The sequence below is a fragment of the Agrilus planipennis genome, unplaced genomic scaffold, assembly GCF_000699045.2.
Source record: "Agrilus planipennis isolate EAB-ADULT unplaced genomic scaffold, Apla_2.0 scaffold17, whole genome shotgun sequence".
NCBI lineage: Eukaryota > Metazoa > Arthropoda > Insecta > Coleoptera > Buprestidae > Agrilus > Agrilus planipennis.
This window is the reverse complement of record NW_020439021.1, coordinates 1,384,602-1,406,403: the sequence shown is the minus strand read 5'-3', so window position 1 is coordinate 1,406,403 and position 21,802 is coordinate 1,384,602. Positions and strand designations below refer to the sequence as shown.

At 34.4% G+C, this 21,802-nt stretch overlaps 1 protein-coding gene across 3 annotated transcripts in view; it reads right to left on the bottom strand.

Moving 5' to 3' along the window:
- The window catches only part of LOC108744348 (calcitonin gene-related peptide type 1 receptor-like), a 70,253-nt gene that overhangs the window by 27,405 nt on the left and 21,046 nt on the right, over positions 1 to 21,802 (bottom strand). For 2 of the 3 annotated variants that reach the window (XM_018480056.1, XM_018480054.1), the window contains exons 3-7: positions 15,515 to 15,625; positions 12,873 to 12,979; positions 11,934 to 12,025; positions 4,207 to 4,333; positions 2,896 to 3,122 (exon numbers count right to left, since the gene is read on the bottom strand). In XM_018480056.1, the coding sequence (XP_018335558.1) occupies positions 2,896 to 3,122; positions 4,207 to 4,333; positions 11,934 to 12,025; positions 12,873 to 12,979; positions 15,515 to 15,625 (664 nt within the window). The remainder of the gene's footprint in view (positions 1 to 2,895; positions 3,123 to 4,206; positions 4,334 to 11,933; positions 12,026 to 12,872; positions 12,980 to 15,514; positions 15,626 to 21,802) is intronic. The other variant, XM_018480057.1, reaches the window with a different exon arrangement.

The following is a 21,802-nucleotide window of genomic DNA, read 5'->3' as shown; positions in this document are numbered from 1 at the left end:
AGTAATAACCGGCAGGGGCACCTCTTCGGCGCACTATATACATAATATAATCGGACTTAGCTGTAGTAAAACTTCCGGAACGGAGATTGCTCTCCCTGCGAGGCATAAGATGCTTTTATCGTCCGCTTTGCTGGGAAATAACAACTGATGCACTGATGCATCGGCCGAATTAAAAACTTCATAGCATGCATATCAAAAAAAAAAGTAGCGAAACGCTCGATTATTACACGCGGATAAAAAATGCCCGCTTTATTCGGTAAACCGTATTAAAACTATAAAGTACTGAGAGAACACATTATATTAGACGGAAGGTAACCACAGTAGCACTGAGATTGCTAATGAACCAATTACTCAACAACATGTGGCAGGTATATAAAGTTAGCTACAATTTACAGACGGTACCGAACGGCATGGCCTAGAGGTTTAGACTATTGCTTAGCATTCGGAAAGACGCCGGTTCGATTGCGGGTCCGTCTGCCTTAGTCTACCCTAGACAAAAATTTTCAGTCTCTCTCCAGTCTCCCAGAGTCTTTCGGAGTCTTTCAGCGTCTCTCACAGTCTTTCACAGTCTCTCAATTATTGCCTAGGTGTTTTTATGGATCTCTCACAGTCTTTGTATATCAGACTCGAACGATAAAATTGTTAATTCAGAGATTCGAGTCTCTCACAGAGAGACCGAATCATCAAAATCCATTCATTTGTTTTTATCTGATCCGTGTTTTGACGACTCAGGACGGGATGGAACGGAACGGATAAGTGGGCGACAATCTTTAGGTTACCAGGTATTACAATAAAAGTCTTCCAAAAACCTTTAATTTGATGTATCATTGGTTCCATTCTATTGACATTCTAAATTTTAGGAGTGGTTTTGCCCTGACTAGGATATCAAGGAGTATCGTAAATTTATAACATAAAACTTTCCTCCTTCGTACTAAATTTGATGTGTGTAGATGGCAGACTACACGGTCTTATTTTTTACGGAAAACTGTTAGTACTTAATTAAATTAATAATGAAGCACAAACTGCTTTAGATTAGGTAACTTCACTTATATGTCACTTTTTGCACGCTTTCGTATTTTCGACAACAAATAGAACATTACGTTGAAAGCTTTTACGAGTATACAGGTAACACACCATTAGCTTTTGCGTACTCAAGTAAAATACAAACTTCTCCACTTTAGCCTTAAATACGATTACGTGAAGCTTTACGAGCAATGTAAGTATTTTAAATAAACACTACTCAAACAAAATACCACAAGAATTGTTTAAATTTAACATTGGTATCTTTAGGTAATCCGAAGATCTTTTTATTTTTATTTTGAGTCGGGGCTTACACTTTACAATGTCATGTGTAAAATTTGGTTCGGTTCTATCCTATAAATCTCCTAATCGTCGAAACCTGTGTCCCTTTTGCAAAATACTCACTCCACGGCGATTGACGAGGATTTTTTGTAGTCCAGCAGAAATGGCGTTCTGAACCTTTTTCATTTTTTCGGATTTAACACACCACGTGGCCCTGAAAAGGGCCGATTCAATGAGTGGTCGTAAATCTGAAGAATTATGAAAACACGTGGAAAATTTTTGGTTTTCCAAGTAACATGGAAAATGTCACGTTTTCTTTAACATGTATAAATATTTTAAGAAAAGATTCTACCCCTTCAATAGCCGTTTGTCAGGGTGAGCAAATGTTTTGCAAAGGAGAACGCGCAGTGGATTTTGTCGCACATAAGTTGTATGGTTATGATAAATCATTTACAGATTAGACCATTTTGGAGTAAGAAGGCTGTTATTCAAAACAGCCGCAAAAAGAAAACAGATAAGGGCGCATACTTCTTAGGAATATAGATGTCGTATAATATTAAATCATCATCTTATCTAAGTGGAAGTAAAGAGGGATAATAATGATATTTGTACGAATTATTAATGGCATTAATCGATGGTAGTATATTAGATGAATAAAAAGATGTTGTCAGTTTACATTTTCTAATAATCCTGGCACGTTGCCAGCCTATTAATCTAGCTCCAACCAGTAATTCTTTCCCCTGTCCTTTTCTGTTGGTAGCAACTGTTTCCCTATCTTTTTAATCAATCTTGGACTCATTAAGCTCCTTAAAATTGACGTTCCACTTTCTTTTTTCGAGGAAAATAGTCGACATTTGTTTTTACTTTTTCTTAAAAAAACTTTCGTAGAAAATAATACCAAAGTTATTTTTTGAACTTTCGTAGTCATCCGTTGTATATTTAAAAACCTTTTCAATGATTTATCTAATGTTTGAGTAGATAATTTTACTTCTAAAGTAGGTGACTATCTTGAGTATTTTTTTCCTAGGAAAATTTTATTTCCTCATAACAAAAATATGGAAAACTGTATTTACGCAAAACATTTAATATATTTAACAAGGCTTTCTAAACACGAAAAGTATGAAATTTGGTTATTTCTATCCAGTCATAAATTCACCTACTGAATTTGCGGTCTCTGACGTCCGCGTATATTATTATAGGTAAAGGTAATTCAGAATCTCATGACCTTGGGTTGCATAGTGACACAGCTACGTCCGCTTAATGTTTCTACGTTATTTCTACCTCTTAAAAACACTGATCATTCCTATTTATAGATTATCTGGTTGTACAGGGAGACACATGATTAAATCAGTAGAGTAATAGCCGAGTCAGTGTCTTCCGAAGGTTCAAAATTAATGCAATAACGATCGCGTCTTGCTCATCTGGAAGTTCATTTCGTTCTGAACTACGTACAACAGCCGGGTCAATGTTTTCATAATGAGCAATATACACGAGAAGAAATCCGCACTTGTGAAGGTTCATAAGATTTTAAATTACCTATACAAGGGTACATATTTTTACTAAATAGAAATGGATTTGTATGGATAAACTTACTCCGATGTATCCGTCGCTTCACCGTCAAAATGCCTCGTAAATGCATAAATAACAATTGTGAGACCAGGCACACCCCAACCCAGAAGGTACATGTATTTTAACAGCCTAGATTCGGAAATGAAAGCTGATACAAGCACCGTATGGAGATAAACGCCTTCGCAAAGCATCCACGTATAATTTGATAAGAGGAAACAGTAAAGGACTATGTGTAGGATTCGACACCACCACTGAAAACGAAAAAGTATCAGTTAAAAGGACATTTCACTACAACAAAGAAAGAATAGCGTAAACAGTAAACATTTCATTAAATTCGAATAAAAATTCACTATAAATTGATTTTATTGGTATGATTCGTTATCTTTATTATTTCTACGTAGATGGTGGATATTTACCCTCTTAGCCATGCTTCATTTATTGTTGAATGTGTACAATCTCTATTAATAATCTTTTTTCATAAAAAAATTCAATTTTCGCTTTTGTCAAAAATAGCAGATGTTTTTTACTTTTCTTTTTTCGTTGTATCTAGCCATCGTCTTTCATAGATTCGAAATAAATGATTCCCTCGACAGTCAGAACACATTTTGTTCATTCTTCTTTGGTAAAACGTTTTCTATTTTTGTACGTACAATAGGCACGTTCTACCATAGGTTAATCTGCTTTTATCCAAGAAGTAGATAAAGCTTTCAATTCAACATTACAAATGTTGTAAATTATTACTATTATTATGCCCCTAGACAAAAATTTTCAGTCTCTCTCCAGTTTTTCAGAGTCTTTTAGAGTCTTTCGGCGTCTCCGAGAGCGTCTCTAACAGTCTTTCACAGTCTCCCTGTTATTGCCTAGGCGTTTTCATGGATCTCTCACAGTCTCTATATGAGAAACTCGAATGATAAATTGTTAATTCAGAGAATCGAGTCTCTCACAGAGAGACTGAATGAATAAAACTGAAAAATTGAGAGACTCGAGTCTCTCGTAGAAAGACTGGGATTTTAACCATGTCTATCGAGACACCACTTATTGAGAGATTCGAGTCTCTCGTTAAGAGACTGGATACAAATGAGGATCTCTCTATGAGCGACTCGAGTCTCTCGTTCAGAGACGTTAAACAGTTTTCTTGACAGTCTCTGACAGCGACACCAGAGGGACTTGATGAGAGACGGAGACTCGAGTCTCGCTTTCAGAGACTCTGAGAGACTGAGCATTTTTATCTCGGGGATTATTGTAATATACACAATTGTAGCCCAAAATTTCGAACTAATTCAGAGCGATTTTCTGAACTGATAATGATATAAAAAGTTCTAGCTAAACACTTACCTTATTTGTGGAAACTACATCGGGATTTCCAATTACTATGTTATACCACATCAGCCACAATAAATTGTTCATTGCAAAGGATGCGAATAAATTCATGTGAACCGTGATACGAGCACATCGTAAAGATCTGCAAATAAAAAGGTAATGAAATATTCAAACGTTTATATGTTCGTTGCATTTATGATTTGCTAGGATTTCATAGGTTTCTGGGTAGTGTTGCAGTTTCCTTTACTTAATTGTCTTTACGTTATTTTAAAAAGAATAAAAAATGTAGATTTATAACATCGTCATCATTATCATAAGGTCGTCAGTCCTAAGACTGGTTGGACACGTACCTCCACTTTTTTCTATCCTGAGCTAATCTTCGCATTTCCCTAAAACTACAGCAACCCTTATCCAATCCTTAACTATCTGCGAACAGTAATCTAATCTAGATCTACCTCTATTCCTCTTAACTCCTGTTTCTGCCTCTAATATGTCTGTGACTAGACCTTCATGCTTAAGAAGGTGTCGTACTAATCTATCTCGCTTATTTCTTATTGACTTTCATAGAGTCCTCTGTTCTCCTATTCTTTCTAATACCTCTTTATTTCTATTCTTCTCTGTCCAGGGTGTCCTCATCATTCGTCTGTAATAACACTACGTTTCGAACGCTTCTAACCTTTTCTTTTCCGCCGCGCCTACTGTCCATGTTTCGCACCCGTACAGCGCCGTGCTCTAAACATACACTTTTAGCAACCTTTTCCGAAGTTCTAAATTAACCGTTCGCGAGTATAGAATTGACTTCTTTTTATTGAAAGCGATTTGACCCTGCATTATCCTCTGCTTTATATCCCTACTACTCCTTCCGTCCTAACTTATCTGACATCCTAGATACCTAAAATCAATCACTTCTTCTAATTTTTCGTTTGCTATCTTTATATTCTCTCTTGCCTTACTTTTTCTTCTCTTGCATACCAGTATTTTCGTTTTACTTTTGTTTATTTTTATACAGTAGTACTGTTTTGTATTCAATACCGCTTCCTTTTTATTTAAAGCTATCTCTAACTCCTCCTTGCTAGATGCTAATACTGTTATATCATCTGCAAATCTAAACATACTAATCTTTTGCCCCTGTATAACTCTATAACTATAACATTCAATAAAATTAATTAACTAAAGTAAAGTTACGTAAATCTAAGTGGAAGAGAACAGATATGTAATAGGCAATATTTCTGACGAAAGGTCATCTTGTTTAAACTTGCCGGCACCATGTAGGTATGTACGTATTTTTTATGGAATAATGCATTCAATGCGGCTTCATAATTGTGGAATAACTCTATTTCCTGTCGAATACCGCTATATCATTGCCACTGTAATATGCGATAGGTAAGGGATTTTGGGTCCATTATTGGTAGTTAGCGAAAATTGACCCGGTAATTGAAACGAAACATCGTTATTATCATAGCAACCTAATGGCATTTATGCGGATTTTGTGGTTTTGCCACATTGGCGTTCACTATGCTAATAATTCTCAACCGTTGTTGTTCCATATAATAGCCCACCATCCTTTATTTCGTCTTGTAGAACCTATATACTGACTAATTCTTGGTAACGAACCTGTCAGAGTTGCGATGAAAAAATGGAAACAGTAGTTTACTTAGGATAATTTAATTGATAAGTACATGTGCTGTTCACAAAATGAGAGCTGAACCAAGACTAAAAACTAAAGACTGCTTAAGTATTTCCGTACATGTTATTTCTATATGAATAACCGTTTTCTTACAGACTAAACAAAGTCTATCGGCGACTATCGAACACATATCTAATAGATTTATGATTTTCCATCCATGACTGTTTATTAAGCTAACTCACGGCTACACGTCGCCGTTGTAATATAAACAGTTACCAGTCTCAACAGAACCAAACGCTACTTTTGAACAGCGAAAATAGTTGATAAAACAAAAACTTTTGTACTTTGTGTTTAGATGAAAAGTTATTATGTGTAATTTAGAAAGGAAAATGGAATGATATGAGTAATCATTCACTATAATTTTGTTGTACATTAGTCGATCATTAAGTATAACAAAAGATAAATATTTATTAGCAATATTTATTTGTGTTATTTTTTGCATTACAAAGAAGAAAAACGGAAACCATCTAAATACTGTTTTGTAGTCCTTCATTTTAAAATTTATTGGCAAAATATTGGAAGTTTATTTCTTAAGATAGGTATTATTTTCAAAAATCAATAAGAATATACACTGGTGGTGGATGATAATCTTCACTTTTTATGTAATTCGATGGTTTTCATAAAATTTAGATATATTGTGATAATGAACAAAACAAAACATGATATCTTAATGTAAAAAGCTTTCGACGCGGATTTGTATAATAGTAATTTTGATAATGTACTTAATGGAAGGTAAAAATCACATAAGCTCAAAATAATTCACGGTTACGCTGTTAAGTGCAGGTGTGGAAAATGCGGAAATTGACGACAGAAACAGCCATATCAATATAAGCAGGATTTAAATGCCATTATTCCTACACCAGTGCAGGCATTCCAAACTAACTATTAACGCTAAATGGGCAGTTATCTCATGCGAGTAATTGCTGGGAAAACAGGTTAAAGCTAACTAAAGCCCTGTAACAAATAAAACTACTGCAAAATTTTACCATTAAATGTTTATTTTTTTTAATAAATTCTTCTATGTACAAATTCAGCATTAGTAGGAAGGTAAAAAGAGCAAAGCTTATTGTTGAGTTCCTACAAACTTAACATTGTCAAATTCTTAAGGAAATAGTAGAGGGGTAGTGTGTGTCCAGTTAGTTTTAGAACTGACCTTTGCTGACTTAATTTCAATTTTAAAGATTTATATATTCAAAACTTTTTCATATAACTGCAAATCCAAGTTTTCGGTTTCCTCTTCAAAGGTCAGGAAAACATTTCCCAATAAAATTAACGAACGAAACAATGCCCCCGTGGAAATCAAAAATACCAGAAACTCGTTGAAAAGTCAATCGAAAAAAAAAGAGCAGTAATAAAAAGCAATCCTAGCCGTTGATTCCAGTCGTTCGGTGTCACGAAATCTGTCCTATATACTCGTAGATTGCAACCGGATAAAGATTGAAGAAAATCCTTCAATTTTGCTTGCTTTTGCAGCTTACCCTCTAGAGGTCGCATTTGCATTTTCGATGGTTCGATTATTCTTGATGGTGAAAAATCCCCATTTCACCGATGAGACAAAGAGAATGATCTGCTTTAACGAATTGGACTTGTTCACGATCGAGTGCATTTGAACTAAAAATAATGTTCACTTTTCGTAACTTATTTTTAAAATGGGAATAAATTATAGAGTTCACAGAAATCTGCATAATCTGAATGTAAAGTTAAATTTTGCGTTCATTTCCCGAGATAAAAATTTTCAGTCTCTCAGAGACTCTGAAAGCGAGACTCGACCCTCCGTCTCTCATCGAGTCTCTCTGGTGCCGCTGAGAGAGACTGTCAAAAAAACTGTTTAGCGTCTCTGAACGAGAGACTCGAGTCGCTCATAGAGAGATTCTCATTTCATATCCCGTATCCTGTCTCTGAACGAGAGACTCGAATCTCTCAATAAGTGGTGTCTCGATAGACATGATTAATATTTTCTAAGTTCAACATATTTCAGAGATCCCAGTCTTTCTACGAGAGACTCGAGTCTCTCAATTTTTCAGATTTATTCATTNAATGCTTTATATATAAATTGGTTAATGATGAGAAACGCTTTTTTGACACTTTAGCTATAAAACTTTTATTAGAGAATTTAAATTGCCTCCAAAATGAACCGTTGAATTTCTGGAAACTGCGAAAAACTGTAAAGAATTGGTTACTTTGTAACGTAATTGTATGGTTTGCGAATATTATTAGTATGGTTAAAATAAACATTTTCCGTAAAATATTCCCCATGTAGTAGATAAATAGTTTTATGTTATTATATTCAATAATTAATTTTAACCTTTAACTTTAACCCTGCCTTCGTTTCATTTGTACCATGCAGTATTTCTGATTTATTTTTATTTATCTTCACTCCACATAAAACCTAATGACAGTCTGACAGACAGTCTTGACAGACAGACAGACAGACAGAAAAACATAGATTGGATTACTTCTGGCAAAACTCTTCTTTAGATCTGTAAAATCTTTTCGAAATAGTTTCAACCGTTTCGAATATTAATTCGGCGCCTAAAGAAGTCAACAATAAATCCTTGACGAAACGTCGCGAGTAGGAATCGTAATATTCTGGTATTCATTTCAAGTATGCTCCTTGTGATCAATAATCCTTGTAAATAGAGAAGGAAACAATTTTATATAAGATCCATAAAAACACCTAGGCAAAACTGAGAGACTGTGAGAGACGCTAATCTCAGAGACGCTGAAAGACTCTGAGGGACTGGAGAGAGACTGAAAATTTTTTTCTAGGGTTATTTTTATTTAAAAATTATTTATTTACCTTTCTTTGTCTCTGTTTAACCACTGTAAATAGCAGAATAGATGAAATAGACAACACTTCCTCAATGATTTCTAATTCAATTCGAAAGAGTTTGAAAGTGCAGCTTATATTCGTTTTAGAGATTGCAACGAATAAAGCAGTTGTTAGTATAGGTACGTTTGCAATAAAACGTTAATAATTCATTGTATTCTGCCTTTTCTTGTACGTGAAATCTCAATACCTTGTTTATTGATGTATCTAAATATATACGCGGAGAAACATCTGTTACAATAAAACTTTTCTGGCATTAATACGAAGAATATAAAAAAAACTTATCTCATAACAGCCATAATAACGTACGAACCCTAAGGCTCATAGCTGTTAGTATTAACGGCCACTTGAGCGCTTATTTTGATTCGCAGTAAAATACCACATTCTAGAAGTTAACAATAACTATTTCGAACTGCTGTTGCCACGAAAATTGCTAAAAAAAGAAGCAAACAATACAACGATTGGCCTTTCCAATGCGATCAGGTCATCGCTGCCATTAAAAATACCGTTTGTTTAATTAAAACGAAAACATTTTACTTGGAAACACTACCTATTGTATTAACTAGAAAGAGTGTAAAAGTGTTAACCTTTTTACGAAAATATAAATAGGGTAGGTACGCCACAATCATTTTATTTATGAAACTATTTACACGATGACTGTCATTCAAGGAATAAAAGTTTTATTAGAATTCAAAGAAATATCACCAAAAACTTCTAAAAATTGTGCGTACCAAGATGGTGAATCCAACTTCTCGTTTCTTGAAGACTAAAACATCCCACATCCCTTGTCCCTTTTACTATTTACGAACACTAATGTGTTTATCTTACGTAAATCTTGTTCTGTTTTAGCTATTAAAGCGTCTCTAATTAGCTCTTCATTCCTCAGAAGGTGTCATAAAGACGTTCTACCTACTCTTTTTGATATTGACTTTTACAGCGTCCTCTGTTTACCCACTCTTCCCAATACAGTCTCCCTTCTAACCTTTTCTATTCACGGTATTTCTGTTATTCGCTTATAACGCGTCTCCTTTATGTTTGTAATCTGAAAAATTTACACAAAATAAAGGATAAGCAGTAACAATTAGGTCAAGGAAACAAATTTGCATATTTCTAGAACATTGTTTGTGACAAATTAATTTGATTAAATATATCTACCTAACCGATTAATTTAGAGAAAGCAAATGTTTTTGTAAGTTACGTTTTTCGTTATTTGGAATAGATAAGGATTTTTATATTTTGGTATTAGAAAGGTCATGCTATACATTTCACTAATTAGAAGTTATAATCCATAATACATATGGTTAATTCTACAAAAAAACCGTTCACATGGGATTTATTCAAAAAAGTATGCCTTAAGGGGACTGGCAACGGCGCTTGTTATCGGAAAATTGTTTATGTATATGTTTAACTTAAACGTTTCAAACAGAATTGAATAGAAGCTTATCCCGGTTTTAGTTGTTTGTGTCACATGCGTGGAGTAATAATAATGTTAACAAAGGTTGTTGCAAGCTTTATTTGTTGTTTTTATTATTGCAGTACAACACAGCAAATTATTTGAAATATTGAGTTTTATTTTTTCGTAATTTGCGCCTCACTGAAAGTCCGCTACTTTCTTACTCCGTAATGGGACTCTCGAGCCTTTATTATGCAACAATAATGACAGATTTCCTTTGAATTCGCTTTTCTTTCAGCTTTAACAATGTAGCCTTAAAGGTAGTAAAAGAATAAAATTGATTATATAACTCGAATTTATGATGTATGTACCTACACCTAATAAAACTTACCTACATAATATATGCAGGTAAGAGGACGATTCATACAGAACAATGCTTTATATATAAATTGGTTAATGATGAGAAACGCTTTTTTGACACTTTAGCTATAAAACTTTTATTAGAGAATTTAAATTGCCTCCAAAATGAACCGTTGAATTTCTGGAAACTGCGAAAAACTGTAAAGAATTGGTTACTTTGTAACGTAATTGTATGGTTTGCGAATATTATTAGTATGGTTAAAATAAACATTTTCCGTAAAATATTCCCCATGTAGTAGATAAATAGTTTTATGTTATTATATTCAATAATTAATTTTAACCTTTAACTTTAACCCTGCCTTCGTTTCATTTGTACCATGCAGTATTTCTGATTTATTTTTATTTATCTTCACTCCACATAAAACCTAATGCGCCTTTCGTAAGCATATTTTTTAGAGTAATCGTTCATCATTTTAAGGTCAGTCCTAGCATTGGTTTCTCTAAAACTAGAAAAAAAAAACTTTTGGGTGTTTCATTCCCACCAGCTAGTAATGCTGGTGGGCGGGCAGTCCCTCCGGACTATGCCGGAAGGTAGGGCGGAAGGCCCTCTTCAGCCTGCTTTCAGGAATCGTGGGAATGGGTGGGTGGTGGTTCGGGTGAGAAAGATGAGACGGACGAAATGAAGACAGAAGAGAATGAATGATTATCTGTGGAATATTACTGCCCCAGCATTTGCCTAAGTGATCCAAGGAAACCACAGAAGAACTTGGACCAAGGCAGACGGACCCGGAATCGAACCGGCGTCCTCCCGAATGTTAAGCAATGGTCTAGACCTCTAGGCCATGCCGCTCGGTATATATAGGGTTGTTCGGAAGGTCATTTCTTTTTTTTCCGACAAAGGATTTAAGAACATCCCACATCCTTAACCATTTGTGAACAGTAATCTAATCTAGATATACCTCTAGTCCTCTTTACTCTTGTTTCTGCTTCTAATACGTCTCTAACTAGCCATTCATGCCTGAGAAGGTGTCCTACCAATCTATCTGTCCTATTTCTTATTGAAAGAGTTCCTATTCTATCTAATACCTCTTCATTTCTAACATTTAACAATCTTTTTAGATTTTTAAATTAATCGTTCGCGAGCACAGAAGCGACTTCTTTTTATTGAAGACCCAACATATCCTCTGTTTTATATCTCTACTGCTCCTTCCGTCCTGAAAGTAATCCTTAAGCTTTGTATATGAAAGATGGTATCTAGGTTTCTTCTTTAGTACTCCAATGAATGTGTTCAAGTATTCTAAATTCGTAAAAGCGTCCTTTAAAATCGAAAGAACATTTCAAATTTTTTCCTCACAGTTTATATAAAATATTGTCAAGCACGTTGTATTTGCATTAGGAGACAGCGTGTGCGCATTTAATGTGGGGTTCTAGGGTCGGAGGGTTGATAAGACCACCGCATTGTGTATACTCACTTGAAATACGTCAGGATTGCCAAGGAAATGACCAATGCCACGAGGGAAATGCTGTAGCCGACGGAGTAAACAATGTTTATCTGCTGACGGAACTGAAAATAAAAACACGTCTGTTTTATTAAGCTGCCGCCGGCCACCGTACTTTAACGAACTTAACTGGAGAAGGCTTATTAAAAAAAAAAAAAAAAACTGTCTCCCGTAATTCACTCATTTCGATTCCATCAACAGCACGTACCTATCGGGAATGATGTCAATAAAAGCAAAATTCATTCTCGCCAAATTAGATTGCATTATTGTTGCTTTTTCTTTTGATAAAAGTACTACTTAAACTCTTAATGAAATATTTTGTACGTAATTCTATTAGAAAAATAAAATAAACCATAACAATCGAAAATACTACAAATGGCGCAGTAAACGCCATCTGTGTGGATATTTCTTGCTGAAAACGAATCCCGGCGTAGCCAACCTCAACGTCATAGGCACGTTAGCTTAAGCTAAGGTTGGCAGTTTCGATTTATTTTATTCGATTAAGCTAACGTGCCTATGACGTTGAGGTTGGCTACGTCGGGATTCGTTTTCAGCAAGTAGATATCCACACAAGTGGACCTTGTTGGAGCATACGTAATCCTAAAATGTAGCATCGTGCTACAGATGGCGTTCACTGCGCCATTTGTAGTATTTTCGAAAACGCACTGTTAAGTAAGCAGGTAAAAGTCGGTCTGTGTTCTGTCGGAGCTGCCTTCGACGCTCTGATGAGATCCAAAAAGATCGAAATCGCGATCCGCGTCTGGCAGTTTCGACAGAATACAGACCACTTCGAATTATTTTAAACCATAATAATGTTTCAATAACACATATTCATATGTATTTACAGTTTGATAGAGGCCATGATTTTAAAAATTACTGATCTTTTGCTATCAATGATGGTAGGATACTTACAGACAGTTCTTCTAAGTTAACACAAGTTGTGTAGTTCGACCACGTTTTGTTGTAAATAGGATGAACAAACCAATCACCGTTTTCTTCACATTTTCGATATGCAATACCTGAAACAAGTGAATTTTCGATAATTAATCCATACAAAGAAATTAACAGATAAAGATTAGCCTAGATTATTCAATCAATTCAACCGTTTCGAAAGATTACCCCATACAAACAGACAGTCTGACTGACAGACAGACAGACAGAAAGACATAGATTGGATTACTTCTGGCAAAACTCTTCTTTAGATCTGTAAAATCTTCTCGAAATAGTTTCAACCGTTTCGAATATTGATTCGGCGCCTGAAGAAGTCAACAATAAATCCTTGACGAAACGTCGCGAGAAGAAATTGTAGTATTCTGGTATTCATTTCATGTATTCTCCTTGTGATCAATAATCCTTGTAAATAGAGAAGGAAACAATTTTATGTAATTTAACTTTTATGTTGATGACAGGGATGTTAACCAAAGTTGAAGTTTTCAAAATTTAGAGTACGTTCTAAAAATTTTTTTAGAGTTCATTTTATTCTTCATTTAACAATTATTAATGATGATGATTAATAAAACAGCAAGGAAAAGAAATGGATAAATTTAAACACTTTAACGTAAGTGTAATATTACCTATATAGATGCACAGATAAAAGTAAATTGGGGTAATTTGTAGAATATCCCTGAGCAGTTGTAAAATTTAGATGATGTTCTTAAAACAATACAATTTTTCTCTTCTTTCAGTGTTTTTAATGGCTCGCAATGTCTCCAGAGAATCACACATCCTAAGTCGTGGAACCACAAATCATATATGAATTATTTGGATGTGAAATACCGGGTAAGTCTCTTTATTGCTTGTATTTTCCTTTACAAACCTATTTACGCCTGGAATGTAGATACCTAGCACAATATTATATACTGCAGTGATATAGGATAAATGTGTAACTAAGTTATTAGTTGACAGATTCAATTGCCATATCACACATATGAAATACTGCAGATTGCAGTAACTATTAATGAGTTCTAGCCATTCTAGAAAAACCGTTGAGTATTTAACTAACATTACAAAATTCTACGCTTTCCTTTGTATTTTTGTTGTCATTTTCACAGAAAAATTATTTGCTATGATGAAAATAATGTCTACTTGATTCATAAAAGCTGTGTCAATGCAAATGAAATAGTTATTCAAAGAGAGCAGACAGATGTCTGTCTTTTATTTTTTGTCATTTCATATCCTTCGTTCCTGTATAATACCCCACCCCGCAACGTTTGCTTTGTGTGTTAATTAAAACGCAATTAGCGCATGAACAACCACGCGTCTATAGCGAATTCATTTTACATTCCGTCTTTGTCCTTCCGTTGTTCTTTAGATACGTGTGTGTTCAGCTTGTGATAAGTACACAATGCAAAGTGGAATCCTAAAATTGCAACGGCTTCTGCGATACAACTGCGGAATAAATTACATCGTACATAAAGCAATTTCGTAGCATCCTTCCTTTAAAACTATCGGTGTATTTCAAGAAAATTTCATTTAAAAACGTACACCTGATAAAGGAGGCGCAAATAATTCTTAACAGAAACTTTGTAGTATTCACAAATATATTATATCTGTCAAATTGGTAGATCATTCGAAGAACGTATTAATGAACATATTAAATGCAGTATACAGAGTAAAGTATAAACTATTTCAAGAATGTACGGAATAATATAGAAATAAATATTAATGTGAAAATTAATTTTTAATTTTCTCCCACTGCAAACTACCTCAAGTTAATGAGGGAAAAATTGTTACTGTTGTCACACCCTTGCCGAGAATCGACCCCGGGACCTCATTAACTTGACGTAGTTTGTAGTGGGAGAAAATTAAAAATGAATTTTCACATTAATATTTGATATTAACCCCTATTAAATGTCAAAGTGTTTCATATAGAAATAAAAATGTTTTGATCAGTGACTAATAAGATTTAAAATTTACATTTATTTATTTTTTTGTTTAAAATATCGCTAACTACCAATCAGTAATCACCCGCATTCGATATTGAATTAAAGGTATATGAATTAGATTAAAACTGAACATGATTACAGTTTTGTTAGAATAATTTCAATCGATTTAGTGACAAAGTCCTGAAAATTAATTTCGATGAAATGAAACAACTCATATAAAAGACAAGTGTCAGTAGAGCTTCTTGAAAATCTTGCGAAAATTGATATCATTTCACGAGATGAAAATTTATTTCCGTTTGTTAGGAAGAAAATCAATCTAAGTACGTTATAATGCCGCTTTCGTTATTTTTCTTGCTAGGTGCCAAGGAAAGTGATACGATACGGTGCATAGATATTTTTAATTTATTCTGGAAATTAATTTAGAAAACCAGAAGAACTAAGAAAAACTAAACAAAACGGAAATTACAAGTCACTTTTCTTCATTTTTAAAATTTAATATGAATTCAGTCGAATTTTGAAAACTTGCCAGTGACTTCAATATTCTTTCAAAGAGACTGATCATGAATGTGATCCTTCTGTCTAATATCCCATATTTGAAACAGGAGTATTAAACGATTAATCCTTTTTCAGTGTTATAACATTAGGTATGTATTTTCTGTATCCACTTACGTTCGGGATCAAATCCAACAATGAATTCTGGACAAGGCTGACTGGCAGCTAGACCTGCAGGGGTGTCAGGCCAACAGGCCCATCCATCAAATACTCCTCGACAGTAAAGTTCTGGAACAGAAGGAATGCCTCATTAAATTAATTTTGCAGCATTACCCAATTTGACCATGACATTCGAAATTTAGTAATGTTGTGAATATTAATATCACTCTAACGTAAAGTCGAAATGATAAAAAACTGCCTCTTTTCAAATCTACATTCGATTCGTAAAATTGAAATTGATAACTGTGAGGATATTGACAAGAAATACGAGTCTCGCATAAAGGCGTGTTTAACGACGGGTTTGGAGGAAAATGTTTTCGTATTCCTTTGGAGTTCTTCCGTCTCATTTCGATGTATCATATAATATCCTCCAGCAAATTCCTATATATTTCATTTTGTTTGTTTATTCGTTCTACTGATGTACGTCAAATATACTAAGGATGTGTGAACGATAATAGAGATGAACGAATTAAGAGAAAGCGACGTTTATTTAAAAAAAAAAAATACAACGTGTAATTATACAACTTAATTGGATAAGAATTAATGCTGTATTGCTTAAAATTGCTTCGTAAAGAAGCCATTATTTCTCGTAAAAAGTAGATAAAAAATGGTTATTGTGGGTTATCCCTAAGAGATAGGCATATACCATCGCGGATTTTTTGTAGACCTTTTTAAGGTGTACAATACTGTAGTATATTATTTTGATCTATCTCGTAGGGTTCAAGCAGCGTTTGCAATGTAAGCGCAAAAATGTGTTTATTTACGACATCACATTACAAATCTCTAAAATTATCAGTGTTTCTCTACTAAATTATGCATGTATTATACATATAAACCTTCCTCTTGAATAACTCTATCTATTAAAAAAAACCGCATCAAAATCCGTTGCGTAATTTTAAAGATCTAAGCAGTCATAGGGACAGCCAGCGGGGGAAATGCGTTGCATGATTTCGTTACATAGCAACTCGCATGAAACGAACTTACCCTGCCTACCGTGCGTAAAGAAATTTCACTTCAAAAAACTTTTAAACAATGTATACTGAAAAGTTGTAAAAAGGAAGAGCTACTCAGTAATTACTTTAATTAGTTTTCGGATGCGATGTGAATTTTGTAAACGAAGAAACTTACAGTGAAGGGACGCTTTCTCCTGCATACAAATTTCTGCCTGACATTTGCAACAAAGTGAGAGCGGGATAGGCACAGAATATGTTCAATCCTTCAATTTTAATATGACATTTACGAGGGTGGATTGATAAGTTTCCGGCCTGACCAAGAAAAACAAGGTTTTTAAAAATTTTTTTTTTTTATTTCTCAACATAATCTCCTCCAAGGCTGATACATTTCTCATAGCGGTGTTCCAGTCTATTAATGCCATCTCTATAGACTGATTCGTCAAGCTCCTCAAAATAACCATTTACAGCTTCGATTACTTCTTCATTGTCCGCAAATCTCTTACCGCCAAGCCATTTTTTGAGATTAGGGAACAGAAAATAGTCACTCGGGGCTAGGTCTGGAGAGTAAGGAGGGTGCGGCATCAATTCAAACTTTAGATCGTTGATTTTAGCCGTCGCAACGATTGACGTGTGCGCTGGTGCGTTATCGTGATGAAACAAGATTTTTTTCTTCGCCAGATGAGGTCGTTTAATTTTCACCTCGTGGCTCAAACGTTGCAATAAGTCTGCGTAGTATTGACCAGTGATAGTATTACCCTTTGCAAGGTAATCAATGTATATAATACCTCTTGCATCCCAAAAAACAGTAGCCATAACCTTGTTCGCCGAAAAAATTGTTTTTGCCTTCTTTGGAGTTGGTTCCCCTGGTCCAATCCACTGTTTAGACTGTTCTTTGGTTTCAGGAGTGTAGTGGTGGACCCACGTTTCGTCAACGGTTACGAATCGACGCAAAAATTCGCTTGGATTACGCTTATACAATGACAAATTTGCGGTAGAAATGTTTTTTCGAATCAATTTTTGGTCGACTGTTAGCAAACGCGGCACCCATCTTGCACAGAGCTTTTCCATATGCAAATGTTGGTGCAAAATATGTTGCACACGTTCATATGACATCTTACAGGTCTCAGCTATCTCACGCACTTTCAATCTGCGGTCTCCCAGCACTATTTGATGAATTTTTTCGATCATATCTGGAGTTGTGACCTCAACGGGGCGTCCTGAGCGAGGCCCATCAGAGGTGCTCACACGACCCTTTTTAAACTCGGAAACCCACTGCTTAACGGTTGAATATGACGGGGAGGATGTCCCCAGTGTTGAGTCCATCTCTTTTTTAATTTCCTTCGGCGTTAACCCCTTCAAATAAAAGTATTTGATGACAGCACGATTTTCCTGCTTTTCCATTTTTACGAAAACCACAGAGGCGTCTTGTTCAGCGTGCTGTCAAACCTACACTAGCAAGGAGATCGGGCTGAAACTATAGCTACAAGCTATCCAAGGATGGTACTATAGAATGTCACCTCAAGGTAGGCCTAGTGGCGTCATCTCTTGGTTAGGCCGGAAACTTATCAATCCACCCTCGTATAATGTGATTATAGCGTGTTTATAGGCACATTAAACGAGTAGATGTACAATGTTCAAATGTAGGTATCTATTAAAATTCACTCGGCATATTGAACAATATAATTATTATTCGCGAGAGATTGGAAAAGAATCGATCTATAGTACAAATGTAGTTAATTACAATATGTAGGGTGATTCGTAATTCGATAAACTCCTATGAAAAGATTAAACTAAAATTAATTTGCAGTATGCTGTCCGGAAAGAAGTTATAGTTTATATTCCTCAAGCCTTTTTTCTAATTGTAAAACAATCAGTGCACAAATAAAAGATTATATAAAATTTAATTAATGGTAGAAGGTTTGACTTGTTGAAACTCCATAATCAATTAAAAGAAACGAAAGTAAAGTTTAAAAAAATGTACATTAATGAAGAATATCTTCACCTTAAGAAGCCAATGTTTTGTAGAAATAATTGTTGTGAACTGTTAGTATACATTTTTTAAAACTTTTCTTTTGTTTCCTTTAATTTACATAAAACTTGCTTGCATCATCAATTTTTTAGCTTCATGTTATTGATTCGGTTTGAAATCAAAGCCACAAGGGAGTTGAAAGTTATTTATTTGTTTAAAAATAACAACCAACATTTCGCCCAACTTTCAACCCCCTTGTGACTTTGACTTATAACCAAATAGTAAAATAGGGCAACAATGATTTTCCTACCAAAATCTTACCACCCAAAAAACAAACGCCTAATAAATAGTAGACTATTGTTTTTGTTAAGAATGGTGTCTTTTCTAAATAAATTTAAAAACATGATAACTTAAAAAATTACTCATTTTGAATGGTATGCTATTTAACGAAATTTACAAAAAGTTGTTTTAGTTTCACCCCTTTAGCGCAATGCATTGGAAGTACGTATCACACTTTAAAAAATCTTTAAAAATTTACTTATTTAGATAAAATACTTGCTTATGAAAGAGACTAGAGTTTTTAAAAATAAAATATAATAACAGCTATCAAATTGTCGTGAATATACTGAAATAAATACTTCAAGATATTTCCAATCATCTTTTTTTGATATAGAATATTCGTACAGCTTCGTGTAAAAGCTTTCCAACAGCGTCTAATCTAATATTAGATAGGAACTTTATAATTAGCTCTCATTGACCCGATGATCTTAAATCTGCAGCTTATAAAGAAGTTAAATATGATCACAATCGGTGACCACAGTCTTTCTGTTCTTTTATTTTCCAATCAAGTATTAAAGTGACTGATTAATACCTGGATATTACATACAAGTTAACTTCTTTCTAGTTTCACATTGTCTTTCACTAAATGTCCTGGAAAACCCTTATCTAGTATATTCACTGCATTTTCATATTAGGTACTGCATGCAAAAATTGCAATCCTTACCTTCGTTCATTTGAATGTAAAGTATGTGAAGGCTCGTTAAGCCTTTAGCTACTCGGAAAAAACATAAAAAAGGCACGGTCTTCCTTCGTGACTGGAGTCAATATTAGAAATTAAACAGGGCGAAAAGCGCATATGTTCTTTAACAATCACAAGGTGGTTTTATTGATCGGTGTTGTATGTATTTAGAATGATGGGATCCATTTCTTTAATGCAAAAAAAAGCTTCCTTTTTTAATTAATACAAATCTACAGAAGCGAGATTATTTCAGCGATTTGGCAGATTAGATTTATTTGGTATTTAAATGTCCCTAGTATACTTCGTTTAGTTTCTCTAGCGATGTGACCTTCGGTTTGACCGGCGCAAAGAAGAAAAGAACAGCACCAGGTCAGAAAAGAAAGGAGACAACTCTCGGCCAAACTCTTAACCGTTGAGGAGCGTATAACCCGTACAGTACTGCACGGAAAAATTGACCATTTTATCCACTACAATTGCATTGCTCAAATGTGCTGTTATTAGTACCAATTACTACTGAAAATATCAACGAGATGTTTATTCATATTTGAAGACATATTAAAGGCTTTAACGCTTGTTTTCGACTAGCGCTACTATTCATGATTGAACAAAACTTTTGGCAGGTATTGTATGAAAAAATATGTTTAATGAACAAGAGTCGAGAGTGTAATGAGCTTTTTTCTCTCTACCTACGATTTTGCCAGCGCGCATCCAAGACATTGGAAGGGGCAAATCGCTAGAGAAAGTAAATGAAATATACGTATTTAATAAGTAAAAAATTCGCTGTATCCAGGTAATACAATTATCCGTTAATAAGCTTTCACTTGTGCATTATGATAAGTCTATACGTAAACTTTTTTCTACCTTTATTTTAATAAAACTGCCTTTTGATGTAACTAAAATATTTATTTGATCAAAATTTCTGAATCACGCTGTACATTGTTTGCAGAAACTAAAATTGAAGTATTTTCAAATTATTTCATATCATATTTACATGTTTATGAAGTATTAAACTGTTTTAATTTTTATAAAAAACGTTTATATCCTTCAACCCTCCCTTCTCCGCATAAATTTTGTTTTTTTCTGAATAAGTTTTAGTACAAAATAAACACATGTTTAATCCAAGCAAACCGATGTGATAATTGCTATTAAAAACGTGAATTCATCGAAGGCCGCCCATTAGTGTTCATCCATGTAAAACATTCGTTGTGTGATTTATAATAAAGAGTAAATTTATTCGTGTCTACCCGGAGTTCTTGCTGACGATCAACATCAACATCACCGAATGATTCACCGTCGTAACCCGTCAATTACCGGCGCCGAGGCAAAAATAAGCCTTTAAAACCAATAAAACGGTAGAACCCGAAAGTTACTCAAATAACTCCAAAAGCTAGGTAAATATTTTCACCAGCAAATGCCTCTTTATATTATTTCCCAACCTTACCTTCTGCAACTTTCCCATTGTTCAGATAAGTACCTTGCATAGCATTGCATAAGCTTTCACCGCTAGTTTTCACACAAAAAATTGATATACATCTACGTATGTCTAATCATCATCATATGTACTATGTGTACATCATCCTGTCATATGTAACACCACATGTTAATGCTTCTAAATCTTTCTTTTCTATTGTCTAAATCGTATGCTTCCTACGAAATGTTAGTAGAAAATATGTTATTCAAGATTAACAGTCAATGCTAGGGATTGAAGGACATCAAAATTAATCATTTTGGTGAAATGTTGTCATTGATTCTTGTGAACATTTTCGAAATATTGACTATTTAGATTCCTTTGTTGCAATTGCAAATAAGCCCAATTCCAAAACATACAATAAATTATACAAGTGTACCTAAAAAGGTGTATGTTTGGAGCGCGGCGGGAAAGAAAAGGTTAAAAGCCTTCGAAACGTGGTGTTATAGGCGAATGGATAACGTGGGTAGAAAAAGTTGGAAATTAAGAGGTATTAGAAAGAATAGGAGTACATAGGACTCTATGGAAGTCAATAAAAAATGGGCAAGATAGGTTGGTAGGACACCTTCTCAGGCATGAAGATCTAGTCAGAGACATATTAGAAGCAGAAGCAGGAGTTAGAATGGGTAGAGGTAGACCTAGATTAGATTACTGTTCTTAAATAGTTAAGGATGTGGGTTGTTCTAGTTTTAGGGAAATGCGAAGTTTAGCTCAGGATAGGAAAGAGTGGAGGTACGTGTCCAACCAGTCTTAGGACTGATGACCTTATGATGATGACCTAAAAAGACTAAATTTTTCTAAATAAAAAAGGGAAATTTACTAAATATAACTATCATTT